The 21,660-nt window shown below is 33.5% G+C and overlaps 3 protein-coding genes across 4 annotated transcripts; 2 read left to right on the top strand and 1 right to left on the bottom strand.

Annotated features, from left to right (window-relative positions):
- Window positions 1-647: 647 nt before the first annotated feature.
- LOC130713817 (uncharacterized) lies at window positions 648-4,874 on the bottom strand. Of its 2 annotated transcripts, XM_057563626.1 has the most exons (5): window positions 4,308-4,873; window positions 3,889-4,220; window positions 3,035-3,160; window positions 1,793-2,000; window positions 648-1,702 (listed from the first exon to the last, which is right to left on the bottom strand). In XM_057563626.1, exons 1-5 carry the CDS (start codon window positions 4,435-4,437, stop codon window positions 966-968), a joined length of 1,533 nt encoding a protein of 510 aa, XP_057419609.1. In that variant the 5' UTR covers window positions 4,438-4,873; the 3' UTR covers window positions 648-965. The 2 variants fall into 2 exon arrangements, with proteins under 2 accessions (XP_057419609.1, XP_057419608.1); XM_057563625.1 differs by having other exon boundaries at window positions 648-2,000; window positions 4,308-4,874.
- Window positions 4,875-6,672: 1,798 nt separating this feature from the next.
- On the top strand, window positions 6,673-9,614 carry LOC130713173 (uncharacterized). The gene is made up of 3 exons (XM_057562963.1): window positions 6,673-6,973; window positions 7,157-8,725; window positions 8,842-9,614. Exons 1-3 carry the CDS (start codon window positions 6,673-6,675, stop codon window positions 9,612-9,614), a joined length of 2,643 nt encoding a protein of 880 aa, XP_057418946.1.
- Window positions 9,615-18,165: 8,551 nt separating this feature from the next.
- On the top strand, window positions 18,166-18,965 carry LOC130715023 (UPF0057 membrane protein At4g30660-like). The gene is made up of 2 exons (XM_057565017.1): window positions 18,166-18,368; window positions 18,569-18,965. Exons 1-2 carry the CDS (start codon window positions 18,279-18,281, stop codon window positions 18,713-18,715), a joined length of 237 nt encoding a protein of 78 aa, XP_057421000.1. The 5' UTR covers window positions 18,166-18,278; the 3' UTR covers window positions 18,716-18,965.
- The last annotated feature ends 2,695 nt before the right edge of the window (window positions 18,966-21,660 follow it).

Here is a 21,660-nt window from a genome sequence, read left to right on the forward strand (position 1 = left end):
ACCTATTAAGATATATCTTGTTAAGATAAATTTGTTTCAAGCTTAAAGCTAAGTAAGTTTTAGCTTGAGGGGAAGTGTTTATATCTTTTATTAAGATTGAGTTTTTTAGATAATATGTCTTTTTTTAGAGTTTAACACTGTCAACCAATCTGATTTCAAGGATGTGAGAAAATCTATCTTTTATTTAATTTCATTAATTGACATGACACATCCTTAAAATCTGATTGGTTGACAGTGTAAAAAAACTTGACACCGTTGGTGCATCATCCTTTTTCTCGTACCAATAGGGAGCCTATTGTTCAAGCTTTGCAAGAAAATCATCAACTGGAGTTGCTTTCTTAGCAAATAAGTTGTAGCCTAAGCTCATCTTAAAATTAGTATCGGTTAAGATAGAGATAAATTTTGGTAGTTTAATTTTTTATCTCTGTCATATCTATAAATCGTACTAGTCTATTGATGAAATGCACCGAGAAATATTTTCTACATCCAAATACCAAAAATAGAGAGCATAATGTTCAAGCTTTGCAAGAAAATCATCCACAGGAGTTGCTTCCTTAGCAAATAAGTTGTAGCCTAAGCTCATCTTTACTTAAGAACAAAAAATCAGTGTCTTAGCTTCCATCTATAAAAAACTGTATGTCCTTTTGCAGTTTTGCTTGATTGAACTTGAGAAAATGTTACAAGTAAACAAAAGGGGAAAAAAACAAAGTTTTTCCCTCCAAAATAAGACCAAACAACATCATAATATACTACAAATCATGACTTGACAAACACTGCAACTAAATAAAAGTAGCTTTAGCTGAGTTCAAACAAGAAAAGACTAAAGCCACTTACTTATCATCCCTTACCAGAACAGATTAAAAATGTCACATAAGTAAAGGATCAACACACTACATGATAATCACAATGGATAACAATCTTAAGTAATTTTGTAAAGTCCAGTATTTGCAGCACCTAGCATGTGCTCATAGTCCTTCATCCACTGTATCTTCTTTTGAACCAGCAACTAGATGAACTTTCTCAGAACATGAAAAGTTATCTGCAGATGATGTGTGAGGGGCACACCCATTGTTTTGACTCATCGTATTCTCCATTCTTCTCCGATGTTTTCGCCCTCTTTTGTGGTTTTCCATCACACCTTGAGACAGAGTACTAATTCCACAAATGTCACACCAGAACTTCCTCTTCCTCCCTACAAATGCGTTTGTTTTCCCAGCTTCCTTAGTTGATACTTCTTTGATCTCAGAAACACCCATGCTCTGGCTTTTCTGAACTGCTTGCTCCTCTTTTGCACCTTCCACTGCATCAACATTGTTCTGAGTCATGCCTCCAACTACCAAGGCATGATGTGTCTGGATATCTGGTTTTGCATCCAACCCTAGAGTTGCGGTAATGAGATGTGTCTGGATGTCTGGTTTTGCATCCAACCCTGAAGTTGTGGAAATGATAGTTTCACCTTCCACTGCATCAACATTGTTCTGAGTCATGCCTCCCACTACCAAGGCATGATGTGTCTGGATATCTGGTTTTGCATCGAACCCTAGAGTTGCGGTAATGAGATGTGTCTGGATATCTGGTTTTGCATCCAACCCTGAAGTTGTGGTAATGATAGTTTCACCTTCCACTGCATCAACATTGTTCTGAGTCATGCCTCCCTCTACCAAGGCATGATGTGTCTGGATATCTGGTTTTGCATCCAACCCTGAAGTTGTGGTAATGATAGTTTCAGTTTCTATAGACTTCACATTCATATTACTTTTCATTGGTGACAGTGATGAACTTGTGCTCTTACCAATCTTCTCAGCTCTCTGAGCTTCCTTGGCCTTGTGCTTCTTACCGCTAAGGTGCATGTTCAAACCCCTCTCATCTGTGGTGCTGACCCCACATAGCTCGCATCTCCACGCCTTCTTGGGCTTTTTCATCAAACCAAATTGAGTCTCATTAACAGCGGGTTCCGCTGCTTTTCGTTTTGCATCATAAACACCAGGGTTTGGCTTAGCCTGCAGTGGGAAACTCAGTCAAAATATGATATGCTAATATGCAAATAAGACATACATATGGTGAGAACACAACATTGTTTCATTGCGAGTGAAGTTATGGTAAGGTAAGCTGGAAGAAATTTTATATGGCTAGCCAAACAAATAGGAGAAGCAACTTAATCAAAGAAATTTTGACAGCATAAAATCAGCATAGTTATATCAAAACGGAGATTTGCTTAGGGCCCTTAAAGTATGAACATAGTGATAGTGGGGTATAAGAAAGAAATATTAGGATTGATATAAAATAGCTGCATATTTTGGAAATTTATTGCAAACAGACATTATTCAACACTGCATTTCCACTCCCAGATACAAAAATATAACAGATATAGTATTCCATACTACAAATATTTCCTTCATATACTTCACTATATCATTCCCCACTAGAGTAGCTATGAGACAAGCCCAATAAAAAAAAAATTCAAATAAAAAGAACTTAAAATGTGTGATCAATCAAGTTAAAGTTCTACAGTCATATGCAGATGAGCTTACAATTTACAAATACAAGATTCACAGGAGAATTACCAGTTTGCAACTAAAATAACCCCATCTTAAAGTTGTTATGATGCAGCCAGTTGTGTTATTTTCTTCCTATCTTATTCAAGTCATATCTAATTGACAATGTCAGAACATTTTACAAATAAAAATCACTTTTAGCAGGGAATAAGTGCAGCTTCAAAGACAAAAGGTATTGAGCTTTTTCCTAGAAAAGTAATCAAAATGTGGAACCCATCCCCACAGCAATTGCTGCTAAATGTGCATACCAATGACAATATTTTTTCAGACACCATATTTTAACTTTTAAACCCCACCCACAAGCAAAGGAAAACAGAAGCTAGAAAGACCTCAGACCAAGACACAAGGTCAGGGGGCACATAATACAAACAACATGGAAGCACTTAACAAGACAAATATGGCTAAAATAATAAAGAAACAGAGAAAAAAAATATAAAATAAAGGATAAACAAACATAACACTAGAAAGTAGAAACTAACCAGCTGGATCACTTCATCATGGTTATTTGCTGGTTTGATTTCAGTAATATCCATAAAACGAGGTTGAGGCATATCCTCAATGGCAACCTGGTTTAATTTTGGGTTCAGACGCAGATTCACCCGCTCCTGAAACAAGAATAACAAATTAGCAATGTCAAACATTTTACTAGTATAAGTGTATAGTTGCATAAGTGATTGTAGATAGTAAAAATCATTTTAGGAAAAGGTGAAGTGGTTTATTATTAGAAAACTACTTTCAGTAGAATAATTTTGTAAAACCCGGGTGTGAAATTATACAATTGGTTATGTCCATCACAGAAGCTAGGATTTGCTCTCACATCGTAGAGAAAACCTACAAATTGTGAAAGAAACATCCAAAAACATAAGAATTGATTCAAACATTGCAGAATCAATTTTAACCCTTGCACACAAAGAGCCCAACATTAAATCACTTTTAGCAGGGTACCTAGTGAGAATGTGAGATTCCCAACACATTTCATCAGCATCAAATGGAAGAACTGGCCAAAAATACCCCAAAATCAGAATTTTCAACTTTGTAACAAATGTGAAAATATTCATTCATAAGCTCTACAATCCTGTGTTTTCATGAAACAAACAACCCTTACAAAAAAAAGCCATTAAATTGCAAAGGTCCATCCCCACAACAATTGATGCTAAATGCTCATACCAATGGCAATGAAGTCTTTTCACCCCCAAAAAGGACCTCCAACCAAAGAATTCAGGGACCACATAAGACAAATTGGCAAAAATAACAAAGAAACAAAAAAAAACAAGGAATTGCTAACAGACAAATAGACAATCAAACATAACACTGGAAAAAGGTAGAAGCTGACCCTATATTGATCTGGAAGTTTAGCAGTTTCGATTTCAGCAAGGTCCAAAATTCGAGGTTGTGGTGGTGGCATCACTGGCATGTCTTCTATTGCAAGTTTCACTCTCTCAACAACCAAAAACCTCTGTTGCGGCGGCGGCGGCGGCGGCACCAAACTCCTCTGCATTGGAATCCCCAACTCCCTCCTCACCTCCTCCTCCAGCTCCCGCCGCCGAGCCCGCGCCATCTCCTCCGTGATTATCTCCCGCCGTATCCGCTCCTTCTCCACCGCTCTCTCAATCTCCTCTCTCACACTCATCGTCGGAGGAACCATCCTCGCATAACCACCCTCCCCTGAAAAAAAAAACATCAATAAATGTCAGAAAAGATTGTTTTTTTCTGTAGAAACATGCAAATGGGTGTTCAAATTTCAATTCTCACCTCCCAATGGCCCCTCAGAGAAGTAGGTGGCGGCAGAATGAGGATACGCCGATTGCTGTGGCGGTGGCAGCGGCGGTGGTTGTGGTTGTGGCCTCTTGTCAATAGCACGATACTTGAACTCGTTCTCCATGGAAGAAAATCAAGAACACGGTTGAAGTTTGCAACCTAAGAGACAATGGTGATGATGATGATCACAATTCACAAACAATAAGCAACAAGAAAATACTCTGTTTTCTGTTACACACAGGTAAACAGGGGAAGTGATCGAGATTCTGACAGTACTGAAATTTATGTAAACAGTGAGAAAGCGATGATGATGATGATGACGATTACTGAGATTTATATGATGATTGAGAGATAATGAAACCAGGGTTTATAGGATTTTTCTGTAATTTTTTTGGTTTGGAATGGTTTTGTATTTGATTCTATGGTCGCTTTATGTGGTAATCGAATATTGAGAGAGAATTTAGCAAATTCTATAGATAGAGAAAATCAAAATAAAGATTTGGTTTCAATTTTGATATTTTGAAAGATCTCAATTCTTCTTATCATCATCACAAAATGGCGTGAGATATCTAACTGCTATGCACTCTCAAACTGAAAAAGCTTACCAGAAAAAAAACTCTCAAAGAGAAAACGCGGAGAGAAAGACTGAGAGAGAGACTTGAGTTGAGGTATTAAAGAATAATTATATCTTGACACATCATTTTTTAGGCGTAGAGAGGGGGAGGAAAAGAGATATGAAGAAATGAGAGAGAAAGTAAAGATGTGATAGATGATTTGATTGATAGAGAAAAGAGAAATAGATAGAGAATGAATGGGAAAAATGAGTAGAGAGGTGTGTGTATATATCATAACTCCGTATTAAATTGATTAACTGCTTACCCAAAAAAAAAAAACTCAGTATTAAATTAAGGATTAATGCGTTTTATTAAAGGGGAATTTTTTTAAGAGAGACATTTAATGGTTTGACCAGAAAATAATTTCTTTATTTAATTAAAATAAAATAAATTTAGTACTTTTCACATACATTTATTGAGAAATTTCCTATTTTCTCATACTTTCATGTATATTATTTTACTTAATTACTATTTCTTTTTTTAACAAAAGGAAAAGTACTTAATTTTTTTGAAATATAGGAAAAGTACTTAATTACTATTACTAAATAACTTTTATACTATATTAATTAGTGCAAGAATCAAATTAAAACAATCACAATGATGTCTTTTTTCTTTCCATAAAAAAAATGAGTGTTGGAAATAAAATAGTCTTTTTGACCAAAAAAAGAGAAATAAACTAGTCTTAAAATATTTTTTTGACTAAGCATAACATTAAATATATAAATTTCTCTAAAAAAAACTAATGTGTATTTACTATTTAGTCAATGCTTGGGTATTTTGTCAAAATGTCTTATTTTCATGTATATTATTTTACTTATTATTACTTAAAAAAAAATTAAAAGATATTGTTAATAACTTTTATACTACTCCCTCCATTTTAAAATTGTTGTTGTTTAAAGAAATGCACATAATTTAAGTGTTCATTAAATAATATAAAATTTGACTAAAACATATTTAAAGTTGAGTTTTATTAAAGTGAGCGAATGATACTTATTGGTTAAGTGATTGGTGAGAATTGAAGGTGGTAGGTGAGAGATACAATATTAAATGAGGATAAATATATGGAAGAAAATGTGATAATAGTCTTGAATTCCTAAAACAACACTCATATTAGAATACTCCATATGTGAAAAAACTAAAACAACAACCATTTTGGAATGGAGAGACTTTTAATTAGTGCAAGAATCAAAACAATCACAATAATATCCTTTTTCTTTGCATAAAAAAATTAGTGTTGTAAATATAATAATCTTAGAATATATTTTTTGGCCACAAGGGAAAAACTAATAGTGAGCATAACATTAAATATTAAATTTCTCTACAAAAACTAATAATCAAGAATAAAAGAATAATTTCTTTTTTTCAAGAGAAACAACTTTTGAAAATAAAAAATAAAAATTCTAATTAAATGCAAAAAATAACTCAAGAATAAATTGAATTATACCAAAAAAAAAGAAGGTAGAGCACTCAAACAGAGAGAAATTGAGATAGAAAAAAGAGAGTACATAATTTTAGAATGAGTGGTCTAATATTGGAATTCCACAAATAACCAAACTACCAGTTTGTTTAGATCCAAATCTATATTTACATACATTTATAGGTAAATTACTCGTCTAAATCTTTTGTAGTTTTGGTGATAAATTGTGAGTAATTTTCCATATACCAATCTTTCCGATTGTAGTTTCTACTCAAGTAATTATTTAAGGCCAAACAACATCATCATATATTGTAAATCATGATTTGACATGCATCCATTGCAACTAATTATAAAAGAACCTTTTAGTTTTAGTTTTGCAACCTCTCACCCTTCGGGGATTGGGGAGGCCACTTCTCTTGTTGCAGGTCGTGTTACTCCTTCTCACTTGGGAATCCTGGCAGAGCCTTTCTCGAAAGAGGAGGTGGAACAAGCACTTTTCCAGATGCATCCGACGAAGGCCCCAGGAGCGGATGGCCTTCCTGCGCTTCTCTATCAGAAATTTTGGCATGTGATTGGAGATGAGGTAGCTGCTTTCTGCTTGCAGATTCTGAGTGGAGATGTATCTCCAGGTATGATAAATCATACTTTATTGGTCCTAATCCCAAAGATAAAAAAGTCTGAGCATGCAACACATTTTAGGCCAATAAGTTTGTGTAATGTTATTTTTAAAATTGTCACTAAGACGATAGCGAATAGGCTTAAAGTGATTTTACCAGATCTTATTTGTGAAAACCAGAGTGCCTTTGTACCAGGGCGTTTGATTACTGACAATGCGCTGATTGCATACGAATGTTTTCACTATATGAAAAAAAGAATCTCAGGCCGGAATGGCATTATGGCGCTAAAATTGGACATGTCCAAAGCGTATGACCGAATCGAATGGTCTTTCCTTGAATCGGTTTTACTTCAGATGGGTTTCCCTGTGAACTGGGTAAGACTCATCATGAATTGTGTCACATCTGTGTCTTTCTCTATTATGCTCAATGGTAATCCACAGGAAAAGTTTTTCCCTCAAAGAGGACTCAGACAAGGTGACCCATTGTCCCCGTATTTGTTTATACTTTGTGGTGAGGTTTTTTCAGCTATGATTGAGAAATCCATGGCTGCATCTGAAATTAGTGGAATAAAAATTAGTCGGCATGCGCCTGTGATATCTCACTTGCTTTTTGCAGATGACAGTGTTTTGTTTGCACGAGCAACTATGGAAGAGGCACAATGCATAAAGAACATTCTTGGCGCTTTTGAGCGTGCTTATGGACAACGGATTAATTTTGACAAATCAATGCTTTCTGTGAGCCGAAATGTGCATGATAATCGATTCAATGAAATTAAGCAGCTTTTGCAAGTAAAGGCGGTTGGAAGCTATGATCGATATTTGGGTTTACCGACCATCGTAGGTAAGTCAAAAACTCAAATTTTCAATTTTGTCAAAGAACGAGTCTGGAAAAAGCTTAAAGGCTGGAAAGAGAAATTTCTTTCGAGGGCAGGACGGGAGGTTCTTATAAAATCGGTGGTTCAAGCCATACCTTCCTATGTTATGTCATGTTTTATTTTACCTGATGGTTTGTGTGCAGATATTGATCATATGATTTCGAGATTTTATTGGGGTGGTGATTCAACTCGCCGTGGTCTCCATTGGACAAAATGGGAGAATTTATGTAAGAGCAAGGTGGAAGGAGGCCTGGGGTTCAGAGACGTTAAGTCTTTTAACATGGCCCTAGTAGGGAAGAATTGGTGGCGTATCTACACCCGCCCTGAAAGCTTGGTGGCTCGGATTTTTAAAGGTGCCTACTTTCCTAGATGTTCATTGCGAGACGCAAAAAAAGGGTACCGTCCAAGCTATACATGGTCTAGTATTTTAAAAACAAGCTGGGTTTTTGAACGAGGGGGACTCTGGAAGATTGGTGATGGTTCACAGGTTCATATATGGAATGATAATTGGGTACCAGGGGGTGCACCCCTTATTTATAACCAGGATCTTGTTGATGAATTTCACTTAACACATGTATCTATGCTTATTGATCATGCTTTGCACAGGTGGAGGACAGATTTGATTGAGCTTGTCTTTAATCCTAGCACTGCAGCTCGTATAATATCAATCCCTTTAGGGGTGCATGGTGGCCCGGATGAGTTCCATTGGCCTAGCACTAGCAATGGTCATTACACGTGCAAGGAGGGATACAAGTACATGAGAAACCTTCTGTCCATGGCTGAAGCTTCATCTTCCACAGCTGTCACGTTAGAGGCCAAGTTCTGGAATTTTTTCTGGTCATCCCGAGCTCTCCCACGATGCAAAGAGACATGTTGGAGGGCTATCCAAGGTTATTTACCATTGAAAGAGAGGTTGTTTAGCCGTCGAGTTGATGTGGATCCAGGATGCTCTTTTTGGCGACGGAGAGGGAGAATGAGGACCATCTATTCATCCATTGTCCAGCAGCGAAGCATGTTTGGTTTGCTTCTCAACTTGCTGTCCGTGTGGCATCTTTCTCAACTTTTCGTGAACTTTGGCTTGCGTTTTTGGAGCTGCATGATGAGGAGGTATTGGCCCTTGTACAGTCCACGGTATATGCTTTTTGGGAGGCCAGGAACCATACTATTTTCCAGCAGTGGCAGTTCACGGTGGATAATGTGCTCGGCCGAGTACGTTGCTTGACGGAGGAGGTTCAGGTGCGAGATCAGATGCGGGCACCATCGGTGGCCTTGCCTGCGGCGTGGAAGACGCCAACTTCAGGTACTATCAAGTGCAATTTTGATGCCTCCTATCATGTGAATGGTTCGACTGGATTGGGCATGGTGGCACGGAATTGTAATGGTGAGGTGATGGCTGCTGCATGCTCCTATCCCCTTTCAGCTCTTTCACCACTTCTGGCGGAGGCTATGAGCTTGAGATGGACAATGCAATTGGCTATTGACCTTGGTTTTCGGAGGATTTGTTTGGAGACAGATTGTTTACAGCTGTATAACTGCTGGAAAGCACAGGACAATGGGCGTTCTTATTTGAGCTCTATTATTAGGGAGTGGTTCACGCTCCGAGGTGCTTTTGATGTTGTTACTTTCTCTTTTGTTCGACGCACGGGTAATGCCGTTGCGGATTTTCTAGCTAGGAACCCTGAAACCTACGCTAATCTAGTTTGGGTGGAGGAGGTTCCGGAAGCTGCTTTATCTTTGGTTATTTCTGATGTAACAACTCGGTTGCCGAATGGCTATTAATGAATTTTCAGTTTACTTTCAAAAAAAAAATAAGAAAATAATAACGCCACTTCAATTCGCATGTTCCTTTGCTCCCATTCATGCATGCACATGACAGTAATGAGCATGTGCAATGGAAATGGAACCAAAACCATTCCTAACGTACGGTCACTGAGGACTAAATTAAACAAATTAAACAAGGACAAATGAAAGTTGTAGTGAGTCAACATACTACATGATGATAATCAATCTTAGCAATTTTGTAAACTCCCGAATTTGCAGCACTTAGCATGTGCTCATAGTCCTTCACTCACTGACTCTATCTTCTCTTGAACCAGTAACTAGATGAACTTTCTCATGAAAAATTATCTGCAGATGATGTGTGAGGGGCACTCCCATTGTTTTGACTCATTAAGTTCTCCATTCGTTTCTGATGTTTTCGCCCTCTTTTGTGGTTTTCCATCATACCTTGAGACAGAGTACTAATACCACAAATGTCACACCAGAACTTCATCTTCCTCCCCACCAACGCGTTTGCTTTCCAGCTTCCTCAGCTGTTACTTTCATTGGTCTCAGAAGCACAAATGTTTTGGCTTTTCTGAACTACCTGCTCCTCCTTGTTAGCTTCCACTGCACTTGAAGCAACACTTTCCTGAGTCTTGTCTTCCCTTCCCAAGGCTTGATATGTCTTAATATCTGCTTTTGCATCCAACCCTGTATTTACAACAAATTAAAGAGTCACTAACGATCAAAGGATACTTTTGAAATAGTTTATTTTATCTTGAACTAGTGCTTTTTTACCCGCGCGTTGCACGGGGAATATGTCTATTGTATTTGATACATCGATTCATATTTTAAATTATAAATATTTAAGATGCTAAGAATGTAAGAATAATCATAATAAAGATGTAGATATTTAAAGAGCACAAATTTTGAAAAACACATAAGTTAATAAACCAAAAGCTTTAATTTTTGCATATGTGAGGTATAACTGAATTTTGTTTGTGAAGATGTATACTCGTGTTGCATAAAGGGTAATGCTTTTGTGTTTTAGATATATAACAATACATAAATATATATATAATTATTTTTTAAATTATTAAAAATACACTTAAGTTATAGAAAATGAATTTTTTTTTAACTCGTACAAATTTTCATTTTCATGTAAAATGTTTCTCTCCGTGAGATCTCGTAACTCTAATTTGTTAGCACTAATAAATTCATGTCATAATTTTATAGTACATATTAATATTTTGTATTCCTCTTACTTTTCTTATTATCAAATTATTATAGTTATATACTTATATAAATATACACTCTTAAAATTTTGAAAATAATACTAAAGTTAATTATATTAAATTTATTCTATTAAAATAATATCAATTAATTAGTTTAGAATATAATGATTGTATAAAAAAAGTATAATGATACTTTTTATATAAAACAAAATCTCACGTAGATAGCATTATAGTACTTTAAAATTAAAACATACAATTGAAAATTATACGCAAATACAAACAACAACCACTTTTAGGTTTCAGAGCAGACTTAAATGCAAATCATCTTACTCAATGGATTCTCATTTATCAGAGAAACAAAATCTTATAAATTTCATAAATCAATATAGAAGGGGAAATTCTAGTGTTTTTTTACCCACGCGTTGCACGGGGAATATGTCTATCGTATTTGATACATCAATCAATTATTTGATTATTTAAAATATATTAAACAACATATGAAATAGAAGGGTCTCAAATGCTAAGCAACGTGGACCAAAAGACTTGTCATCTAAGCCTGATTGAGATCAAGATGAAATCGTTTCACATTCTTCATGAACATGAAAACAATGACACAAATAATAGATATAAGGAATCACCAATAAAGCAAACGATAAACACATATTATGGAAAAAAAAGATGTGATAGTAACACTAATCAGGATTGTAAAAGATAAATCATAAAGTATGACATCATTTTGTGTTTATATCAAGTCATCCAAGTTTGAGTCAATATTGCAAGGTACCTTCAAAATTTATGAAATATATCGGAATTTTTTTTTGGTTTGTTTGCTCTGTCCTGTTTTCTTTCCGGCACTTTCTAGGTTTTCCTATCTTTCTGTCTTTGGGTTTCTTCTGTTTGGTTTTTGTCTGGCTCGATCTTTGGGTGTACTTTCGGGTTTTTTCCGCCGGTGTTGGTTGGTTTGTATTTCCTGCTTAAGAGTTTGCTCTCAAGCCTTTTGATATTATATATATATATATATATTTATTTATCTTTCAAAAAAAAAGTTTGACTTTTTTATTAGTAGTTTGTCAACACTACTTTAGTTGCATATAATAATAAAATGTGTAAGAAATATATATTGATTCGTCTACTTGAAATTTGTCTTCTAAAGGAGAAGAGCCGAAATATATAGGGAGTTTATGATCTTTTATAGTATATCAAGTAACAATTTTGTGTCTAAGGGTGACGACTGTCCTATTACCACAACGTGATTCCACCCTTAGTACATTCATTAAAAAATTATTCTTTTTTTGAAAATGGAAGAAATAGCACGTGATTCTTTTTCAAAAAATTCAACGTGTCAATACATTAGATAACAACTGTGATTCTGTTACATATTTAATTTTTAAAAAAAAAGTGATTATTAAACAATAGATGAAATAGAAGAGTCTGAAATGCTAAGGAAAGTGGACAAAAAAGAATCACCAATAAAGTAGATGATAAAGACATATTAATCATGGAAAAAAAAAAGAACGTGATAGTAGCACAAATCTGAATTGTGAAAGATAAATCATAAAGTATGACCTCATTTTTTTTATTTCAAGTCATCCATGTTTGAGCCAATATTTCAGGGTGCCTACAAAATTTAAGATATATATCAGACTTTGTATATACTTGTTTTAATCAATAAAGAATTATTTCATTGTAAGGGAAAATAGAACGAACCTTAAACCGACAATAATATTTTTGCATCAGATGTTCATCAACTTATAAGATGTCATAGACATCATGTTAACAATGAAATAAAGTTAGGTCACTTAGAAGTCAGTTTGTATTAAAAAAAAACTATTAAGATAAAAAATTAAACTAACCACTCATATGTTCTCAAAAACTTCTTGGCAGACAACATTGCGCTTGGAGTTTGAAACTACCCCTTGTTTATCCCCTAGTGTTTTTTACCCGTGCGTTGCACGGCAAATTGATTGTTGGAGTTGACATTAATAAAAAATATAACAAAATGTGATGAGTATAGAGAAATACGTGTGGTATAGAGTAAATTATATAAGTTGTTTGTATGAGAGCTGTGATAGTAGAGAAAGAATGACGTAGATTCTCTCCCATCGTTGGGTTAAATAGAGAATAAGAGAGGGAATTAGTTTGCCATGAATCGACATTTAAATAAAAATAAAAATATCAAAATATAAAAACAATGATAGACTTAATAAATTAATAAGATTACTCCCTCCCAATAACCAAAAAAATTAATAAGATTACAATTGGAAAGCTAAAAAAATTGATCAAACTTTGTTCTATGTCTACTCAAAATGAGAAGATTGAAAAAATACATTTGACCCACAAAATCTGCCCTTTTATCTCTCATCCCTTGTCAATCAAACACACTAACTCTTATCTCTCTCTCTCCTCTATTTCTCTCTTCTCTTTCACTACCATATCAAACAAAGCATTAGAGAACCTAGTTGAATAGTTTAGCAAGGCTATAACAAAATGGCATAGGAGTTCTTGGAAAATAATTTTAAAATTTCTTTAAATTATTTTTCAAATCTTATCCAATATAGCTTTTGTTTGAAAGTAACATATCCACTTCATTATCATTCTTTGTGTGCAATCACCCTCCTCTCTCTCTCTCTGTCTCTCTATTCTCCTGCCTACAACTCATTTCCTTCTTCTAGCTTCTCATACCTTATTTCAAGTAGTGCATTGATTTCTTTAAGGCATTTGATTCAAATTAGCCTAATTGAACCAACCAAAACACATAAAGAATAAAATTAAAAACAGACACATAAGTAGCTTCAAACCAATACATTAATCTTATGAATCAAATGCTAGACATAAAGAACTTTTAACTAAAAGGATTCATTCTCCTACCTCAGAAATTAAAAGCATTAAGCCACATGCTTTTCCTTCCCAAACTCTATCTCGAGCCTTTAATGTACTTCAACAATTCTTCTCTATTTTTTTTTTGAAATCTCCTGCATTCTTCATTCCTTAGCATAGTCTGAGAAAACAAATCATAATATGTCTTAGATCAAGAAAATCATTTCAACCTACAATATTATATCAAGAAACTGATTTTGGAGCAACACGCGTAGGTAGATTGGCGGAACCATCACCTATAACCCGAGTCAAAATAAGATTAGACATAAACAAAACTATGCAAAGAAGGAATTTGAAGAGGAAAAGGGAGAATGCTCACCACTTTTTCCGGCCAGCTCTCCAATTGAGTCATGGAACGTGACAAAGAGGGGAGTCGAAGCCATCATTATAAATTTAGTAAGGAGTAGTAGTAAATCTTCTTTCAAAATATAATTTATTTAAATCTTAGATAATTAGGGAAAATCTTTTAAAATTCAGGTTTCAAGATAAAATAGCACAACATAAGAGAGGCTATCTAACAAATTGACAATAAAAACAAAACAAAATCTTTAAAAAATATTTAATAAAAATACGATAAAAATTCGGATTTTTTTTAGAGTATTAATTAATTTAAGATAAAAATAAACAACCTAAATCCTAATTGATTTATACTCTAAAAATAACTCTAAAATAGAATAAAATATTTCATGTAGAATCACATACAAAGGAGAATAAAAAAACATAAAAAACAAATCAAAATATTGCAAAATTCCATATAGAATATAAAATGGACTCACCATCCATGGCTTCAAAAGAATCTCTTTTGGTGGAATATCTATAAAAAAAACCTGAAGAAAAGAATTTGAAATTAGCATGACAAGTGATGAACGAAATTGACCTTGAAGTCAAACATAAGTGAATGAAAGTTAAAGGTAAAGTAAAATAAAATTGAAAAAAACCATAACATATTATGCAAGCAAATGAAGAAAATAATTTGAAACCTCCATCTGCAACCTTCCCAATCAGTCCAAGGCAGCAAATCGGAGGGATGCGATTGCAAGTCGATGGCAAAGTGGTTCCGTTGAGAGATGAGACGATTTTGTGGGGGTGGTTCCGTTCAGTTGAGAGATGAGATGAAAATTGCATGGAGGAGATGAATTCCATGGAGGAGATAGTGGAGGTAGGCAGGGTTTTAAGAGGGTTTTTGCTGATGGGATGTATTATTGATTTAAATCACTTATCACAGATTTTATATTAAGATAAAATCATGAAATAAACAACATAAATCCTAATCAAATCTAAAATTAAAAAATGTACCAAATAAATATAGATAAAAACTATCAAAATCTAGCAAATCACAATAAAAACTCATAAAATCAGGAATTAATTAAAAATCCGAAAATTCAATAAAAATACCATAAAAAAATAAATAATAATATAAATTAAGATAAAATACAGAAATAAACAACATAAATCCTAATCAAATCTAAAATTTAAAAATGTACTAAATAAAAATAGATAAAAACTATCAAAATCTAGCAAATCACAATAAAAACTCATAAAATCCGGAATTAATTAAAAATCCGAAAATTCAATAAAAATACCATAAAATTAATTAATACTCTAAAAATAAATCAAAAATAAATTAAGATAAAATCAAGAAATAAAAAACCTAAATCCTAATCAAATCTAAAATTTAAAAATGTATTTTTTTATTAAGGAGAAATAAGGTAAGGAAAAATCAGGGCACATGTGGCAAGTGGGGCCAAGGAGAAATAGCTTACATGTAAAATATTATGTGAGAATTAATCTGGGAGCGACACGTCATTAACTTGGCATGTGAGAGCGACACGTCATGCTAGAAGTTGTTCTTTTCTAATATATATAAAATTTAAAAATGTTCTAAATAAATATAGATAAAAACTATCAAAATCTAGCAAATCACAATAAAAACTCATAAAATCCGAAATTAAATAAAAATCCGAAAATTCAATAAAAATACCATAAAAAATAATTAATACTCTAAAAATAAATAATAATATAAATTAAGATAAAATACAAAAATAAACAACATAAAACCTAAAATCAAATCTAAAATTTAAAAATGTACTAAATAAAAATAGATAAAAACTATCAAAATCTAGCAAATCACAATAAAAACTCATAAAATCCGGAATTAATTAAAAATCCGAAAATTCAATAAAAATACCATAAAAATTAATTAATACTCTAAAAATAAATCAAAAATAAATTAAGATAAAATCAAGAAATAAAAAACCTAAATCCTAATCAAATCTAAAATTTAAAAATGTATTTTTTTATTAAGGAGAAATAAGGTAAGTAAAAATCAGGGCACATGTGGCAAGTGGGGCCAAGGAGAAAAAGCTTACATGTAAAATATTAGGTGAGAATTAATCTGGGAGCGACACGTCACTAACTTGGCATGTGAGAGCGACACGTCATGCTAGAAGTTGTTCTTTTCTAATATATATAAAATTTAAAAATGTTCTAAATAAATATAGATAAAAAATATCAAAATCTAGCAAATCACAATAAAACTCATAAAATCCGAAATTAATTAAAAATCCGAAAATTTAATAAAAATACCATAAAAAATAATTAATACTCTAAAAGTAAATAATAATATAAATTAAGATAAAATACAAAAATAAACAACATAAACCCTAATCAAATCTAAAATTTAAAAATGTACTAAATAAAAATAGATAAAAACTATCAAAATCTAGCAAATCACAATTAAAACTCATAAAATCCAGAATTAATTAAAAATCCGAAAATTCAATAAAAATATCATAAAAATTAATTAATACTCTAAAAATAAATCAAAAATAAATTAAGATAAAATCAAGAAATAAAAAACCTAAATCCTAATCAAATCTAAAATTTAAAAATGTATTTTTTTATTAAGGAGAAATAAGGTAAGTAAAAATCAGGGCACATGTGGCAAGTGGGGCCAAGGAGAAAGAGCTTACATGTAAAATATTATGTGAGAATTAATCTGGGAGCGACACGTCACTAACTTGGCCTATGAGAGCGACACGTCATGCTAGAAGTTGTTCTTTTCTAATATATATAAATAAGCTTAATTAATTATGAAAGACGTCATTCAGTATAATTTTATTTTCATAAGCTCATCATATTATAATTTATGAATAAATGTTTATACAAACGTACTTATAAGGATGCTAAATGCTCATACCAATTGCATCTTCTAGGGATTGATCCCTGGAATTCTCCCACCCAACTCATGTCTCCTACTCTTACTACTTGAGATATCATATGGGGACCTCCTAGATTATCTTTTAATAAATATAACAAAACAACGCATATTTTAAAATGAATTCACGCGATAAACTAAAATGAAAATCCTCCGTGCATCGCAAGGGTCAAAGTACTAGTTATATATAGATTAAATGTTTACTTGATAATTATTTGATAAGTTATTTGTTATCATGTGAATATACCAATTAATCTTTATTTTGAATATAAATATTTATTTTACATTATTATTAAGATATAAATAATAAATTAGAAAAATTAATCAATTCATAGGTCTTCATATTAGTTTCACGACTGTTTGTATTCTTTTCTTATTTTATTTTGGGTTAAATGTATTTTTGATTCTAATTATACACTATAATCTAAAGCGGTTCTTATAAAAAAATTATAGTTTTCAGTCCCTAACAAAAATTGTTTAATTGAAAATAATCTTTAAGGGATCATAACACATTTTTGAAATATATTTTACCCAATGACTAGCCAACATGACAATTCTAATCAGATATAGGTGTTCACGTGTAACTTTTGCATAAGTTTTAGTCCTTTAAAATTCGCTTTTATTAAAAGTCATTCTCTATTTTATCCACTTCTTCCCAATGAGATATAAGTGTTCATGTGTAACTTCTGAATTCTTAAAATGGGAAAGACTATAATTATTTTTTATTTGATGAATTGGGGTGTGAAGAGATTAAGGAAGAGGATGGTGGTGGGTAGAAGGAGGAAGATAAAGAAGATTGAGGTGATTGAATTTCTGGATTTTTTAATGGTGAAAATGCATGAGCCATGGAGAAACAAGAAGATGAAGTAGAAGAGGAAGAAGATGATGAGAAAAATGAGGGACTAAAATATGATTTAAATAATTCACAGAGACTAAGGGTGTGTTTGGAAAACTCATTCAGGATCCACGTTTGGCCCGATCCACGTTTTTCAGAAGTAAGAAATAGTTGTTTTTTGATTTCTGGATCTACGTTTGGCCTCTCCACAGATTTGAAACCAAACACGCACTAAAACTGATGCGGCACTTGGTCACCCTCAGTTGACTAGGCTTCCTACCGGATAATTAACTAGTCAAAATTCAATGATACATAGGCAAAATAATTAAAAAAAAGATTTTAGTTTTTAGGATATTCCTTTTGAAAAACCCAAAAAAGATTGAAAGGGATGAAAATCCCTAATAGTCCAAAACCAATAAACAAAAATATCACAAAACCTGCGTTGATTTTGGCTCACATGTTCCATCTCCATTGATGAGCAACAAAACGAGCATAATCATCATCATCAGAGTGAAAACATGCCGTCCCGCTGCGCAATTTGCTGCGAGTTGCTGATCGCCGTCTTGCTCCCTCCACTCGGAGTTTGCTTGCGCCATGGTTGCTGCACTGTATGTATCCACTCGGAGTATGGTTTTGATCTGAATGTTGAATGAAGTAAAACTATGGAAGCTGTGAAATAAATTGAGTTCTTAATTGAAATTGGATATTAATTTACCAATCTGAAGTTATGTGATAGTATCATAGTACTAGTTTGTGGGAATTGGAATTTGATTTTGATGGATCGATGATTTTGATTGGGTTTGTGCAGGTTGAATTCATCATCTGCTTGCTACTTACTATTCTGGGCTATATCCCTGGTATAATTTATGCCCTCTATGCGATTATCTTTATTGATCGTGATCAGTACTTTGATGAATCTAGGCGTCCTCTGTATGCACCAGGACAACAGTACTGAGTGACACATACAGGGTTTGTTACTGGGTGTGTCCAACTCTCAATTATGTAATGGATATCATATCACTTGAACTGCATTCTTGTTTGTGATTTCATTGAAACTGCGCTTTTCCAATTTGTAATTTGCATCTTTTATGTGGCAGCGTCGTATTTAGTTGAGAACAGGTGCTCATAGTCATCTGGTTATGTGATTGTTAATTGTATGGATATATGTGCAGTGATGAAATTATGAAAAGAAATATGTTTGCTTATATTTTTGAAGGTAATATAGATTTCTGTTCTAGTTGATGATATAGATAGAAGCTTAGAAGTGATGTTGATGGCTTGCTCAATGGTTGATCATATGCATAACTACTGAGATTAAGTTTACATGCTTATTGAAATTGATCAGGATTCTTCTGCGGCGCTCTCTGTTTGTCGTTAGTTTATGCCTCTTGGTTTTGCATGTATCATTATCTCATGTTATAATCTGTAGAAATTTTCAGTTTGCGAATGAGTTCTGAGGGGTTTGAACTTTGAAAGTCACAACCATGTTTAGGGGCTGCTGGAAGTGAATTAAGAGTTATAAGCATGTACTTTTTTAGATTGAGTTTGACTTATCCTTTGATAGCAGTTTGCAAAACTCTATATTATCAGCCTTACGACTTTACATCCCCTAGCATCCAGCTTATTTATTTAATTTTTAATGCACTTTCATATCATCCTTAACTAAGACTCTTGCTAGCATACCATGTTTATTTGTTAAGGAACAGTTGATGGTAGGTTCTCCAAATGAGGTTCATAAGAAGATCAGTGATTACTGACAAGTCTCAATAATTGAATTTTATTCTGCCCTTTTTCTCTTTCCCTGGGTGATGAGGTGGGAGGGGATTTAGCGGACCTTTTAAATGTCTAAGACTAAGAAATGCTTAAATATGTGATTACGTAGTTATTGATTCTTGAAATTGTAGAGGATATTAACCTCTTTGTTGATCTTTTGAATTTACTCTTAACACTACTTATGAATATTTTAATAAAGGTTTCTTCCTTGTCATAGTGCTTACTAATTTGTACATATATGATGTTATTAGAAGTATAAACAGGATTTTATTAGCTTCAGCATTGTTTTTGAAATTTATTAAGTACTTCTAGTGACTTGACTTGTCCAGTGATTTTTAAAATACAGTCTGGGTTCTTTCAAGTGAAACAGGGAATTTAAAGACAGTGGAATTTATTGCCTCCTTTCAAGTGAAACAGGGAATTTATTAAGTAAAGTGTATATCCATTTTTACATTTTCAGTTGCTATTTCCTAACTCCATTTAAAAAAACAGTGGTTGCATACTTGCACTGTTATTGACAGGGGAAGTTGATTTATCTAGAAAGCATTCCAGATTCCCAAAGGAATGACTTAATTAAGTTACATGGGTTCAACCAAGATTCAGTACTTTGAGTGGCTTCTGGATTTTAACCTCATGTTTTGTACGTGTGTTTAGTTTAGACTGTATATTCTTAGTTTCTATGCATTGAACCATTTCAAAACAGTTGTTACCATCCTACAATTAGAGTTTACACTTGACAATGTCAATCTGGGATGACTGAGTGGAGGTCAAGTGAGTTTCAGTTTCCCTGATAGTTGCTTTTGTATATTGGATTATCATTATAGTCTATAGTATCCTTCCTTTTTCCCCCCGCACCCTTTTAATATTTTTTATCTCCATAACTATGTTAATTCAGCAGATCAGGGGTGGGATTTCTTTGACATGGTAGCTTTATTGCTTCTACCGTTTTATTGCCTCCTTTATGATAATCTCCTATGTTTCCTGAGAAAATAAAAGTGGGAAATAAAAATATAGAAGTCATCTTGCTTCTTTTCCCCTTCCTTTGCTGATTTGAATCCGTAGTTGCCAACTTACCACACTGTTTGATGTCATTCTCACCAGTTCTGCCGAAGAACATTATGTTTATGGTATGTTTTTGTGATTTATCAATTTGTATTTATAGCTTGGCTCTTTCTAAGTTCTAATGCTCTGCTCTTATGACATGAACCCCATGGGCCATGGCATGGAGTCATTATTCATGACTAACACACGAATCCATATATGATGCTGGGAAGATTATGTTGACCTTGACATTTGTGCTTCATTTCGTGCATCATGACTGCTTTGCCTACCACTTTCTTCATCTCTACATCATGCCTTCCATTTTGAGTTTGTACTTCAGCAGTATGATTTTCGATCTCCAGACCATTATCATCATCTGCATTAGGTCGACTTTCAATTCCAGTAGTTTCATTTTGTTCTCAATCTTGAACATCAATCTCGAGCCTAACACTTTTGCTCCATCATTATCAGGCTCTATTGTGGGTTGGTCATCAACTTATCATTGTCGTCAATCTTGTGTTCAAAATATATATCACATTCTTTTGCCAATGATGGTCATTCTCCAATGTCATAATCATCCTTGAGCTCCATCAAACTAGTTTCAAGATCATGCTGACATGCTCGATGTTTAATCCACCAAGTATTCTCAAATTAAAGCATATCATGCTGACATGCTCGATGTTTAATCCACCATGTATTCTCAAATTAAAGCATAGCCTTTGTCACCCTGACAATTTTCTAGGGCTAAACCACTATACATATCTTCCCCACTCTTGGAACGTTCCCACATGATGTCATATTCATTAAAGTCAAATGCAAGTCTATCTACAAGAATGCAACCACAAATTAGTATTGTCACATTCATTCAAAAAGACTAAATCAATAACGAAAGTGCATCCTCTAAGACCACACACATTGATAAACCTACTTAAAACTAATAGGAATAGCATATCTCTTTTTAGACTACAAATTTAGAGATATTGACCATTGTCCCCGTAGGATAGCTCAAGTAGTAGGAGTTGGGGTACATATGGGTTGGGTAGGGGAGGTCCAGAGATCGATTCCTGACGGGTGCAATTTATCTTT

This window comes from Lotus japonicus, chromosome 4 (assembly GCF_012489685.1).
Source record: "Lotus japonicus ecotype B-129 chromosome 4, LjGifu_v1.2".
Classification (NCBI taxonomy): domain Eukaryota; kingdom Viridiplantae; phylum Streptophyta; class Magnoliopsida; order Fabales; family Fabaceae; genus Lotus; species Lotus japonicus.

What these genes read in the sequence shown, in the direction of transcription:
- LOC130713817 (XM_057563625.1), bottom strand. Translation starts at nt 4,437, where the DNA reads ATGGAGAACGAGTTCAAGTATCGTGCTATTGACAAGAGGCCACAACCA. An exon ending in AACTTCCAGATCAATATAGG is followed by an intron (nt 3,161 to 3,888) that starts GTCAGCTTCTAC and finishes TTCTTGTTTCAG; the next exon opens with GAGCGGGTGAATCTGCGTCT. An exon ending in ATGATGAAGTGATCCAGCTG is followed by an intron (nt 2,001 to 3,034) that starts GTTAGTTTCTAC and finishes TTCCCACTGCAG; the next exon opens with GCTAAGCCAAACCCTGGTGT.
- LOC130713173 (XM_057562963.1), top strand. Translation starts at nt 6,673, where the DNA reads ATGCATCCATTGCAACTAATTATAAAAGAACCTTTTAGTTTTAGTTTT. An exon ending in GAGTGGAGATGTATCTCCAG is followed by an intron (nt 6,974 to 7,156) that starts GTATGATAAATC and finishes CCTTTGTACCAG; the next exon opens with GGCGTTTGATTACTGACAAT. An exon ending in ATGTTGGAGGGCTATCCAAG is followed by an intron (nt 8,726 to 8,841) that starts GTTATTTACCAT and finishes ATTGTCCAGCAG; the next exon opens with CGAAGCATGTTTGGTTTGCT.
- LOC130715023 (XM_057565017.1), top strand. Translation starts at nt 18,279, where the DNA reads ATGCCGTCCCGCTGCGCAATTTGCTGCGAGTTGCTGATCGCCGTCTTG. An exon ending in TGCGCCATGGTTGCTGCACT is followed by an intron (nt 18,369 to 18,568) that starts GTATGTATCCAC and finishes GGGTTTGTGCAG; the next exon opens with GTTGAATTCATCATCTGCTT.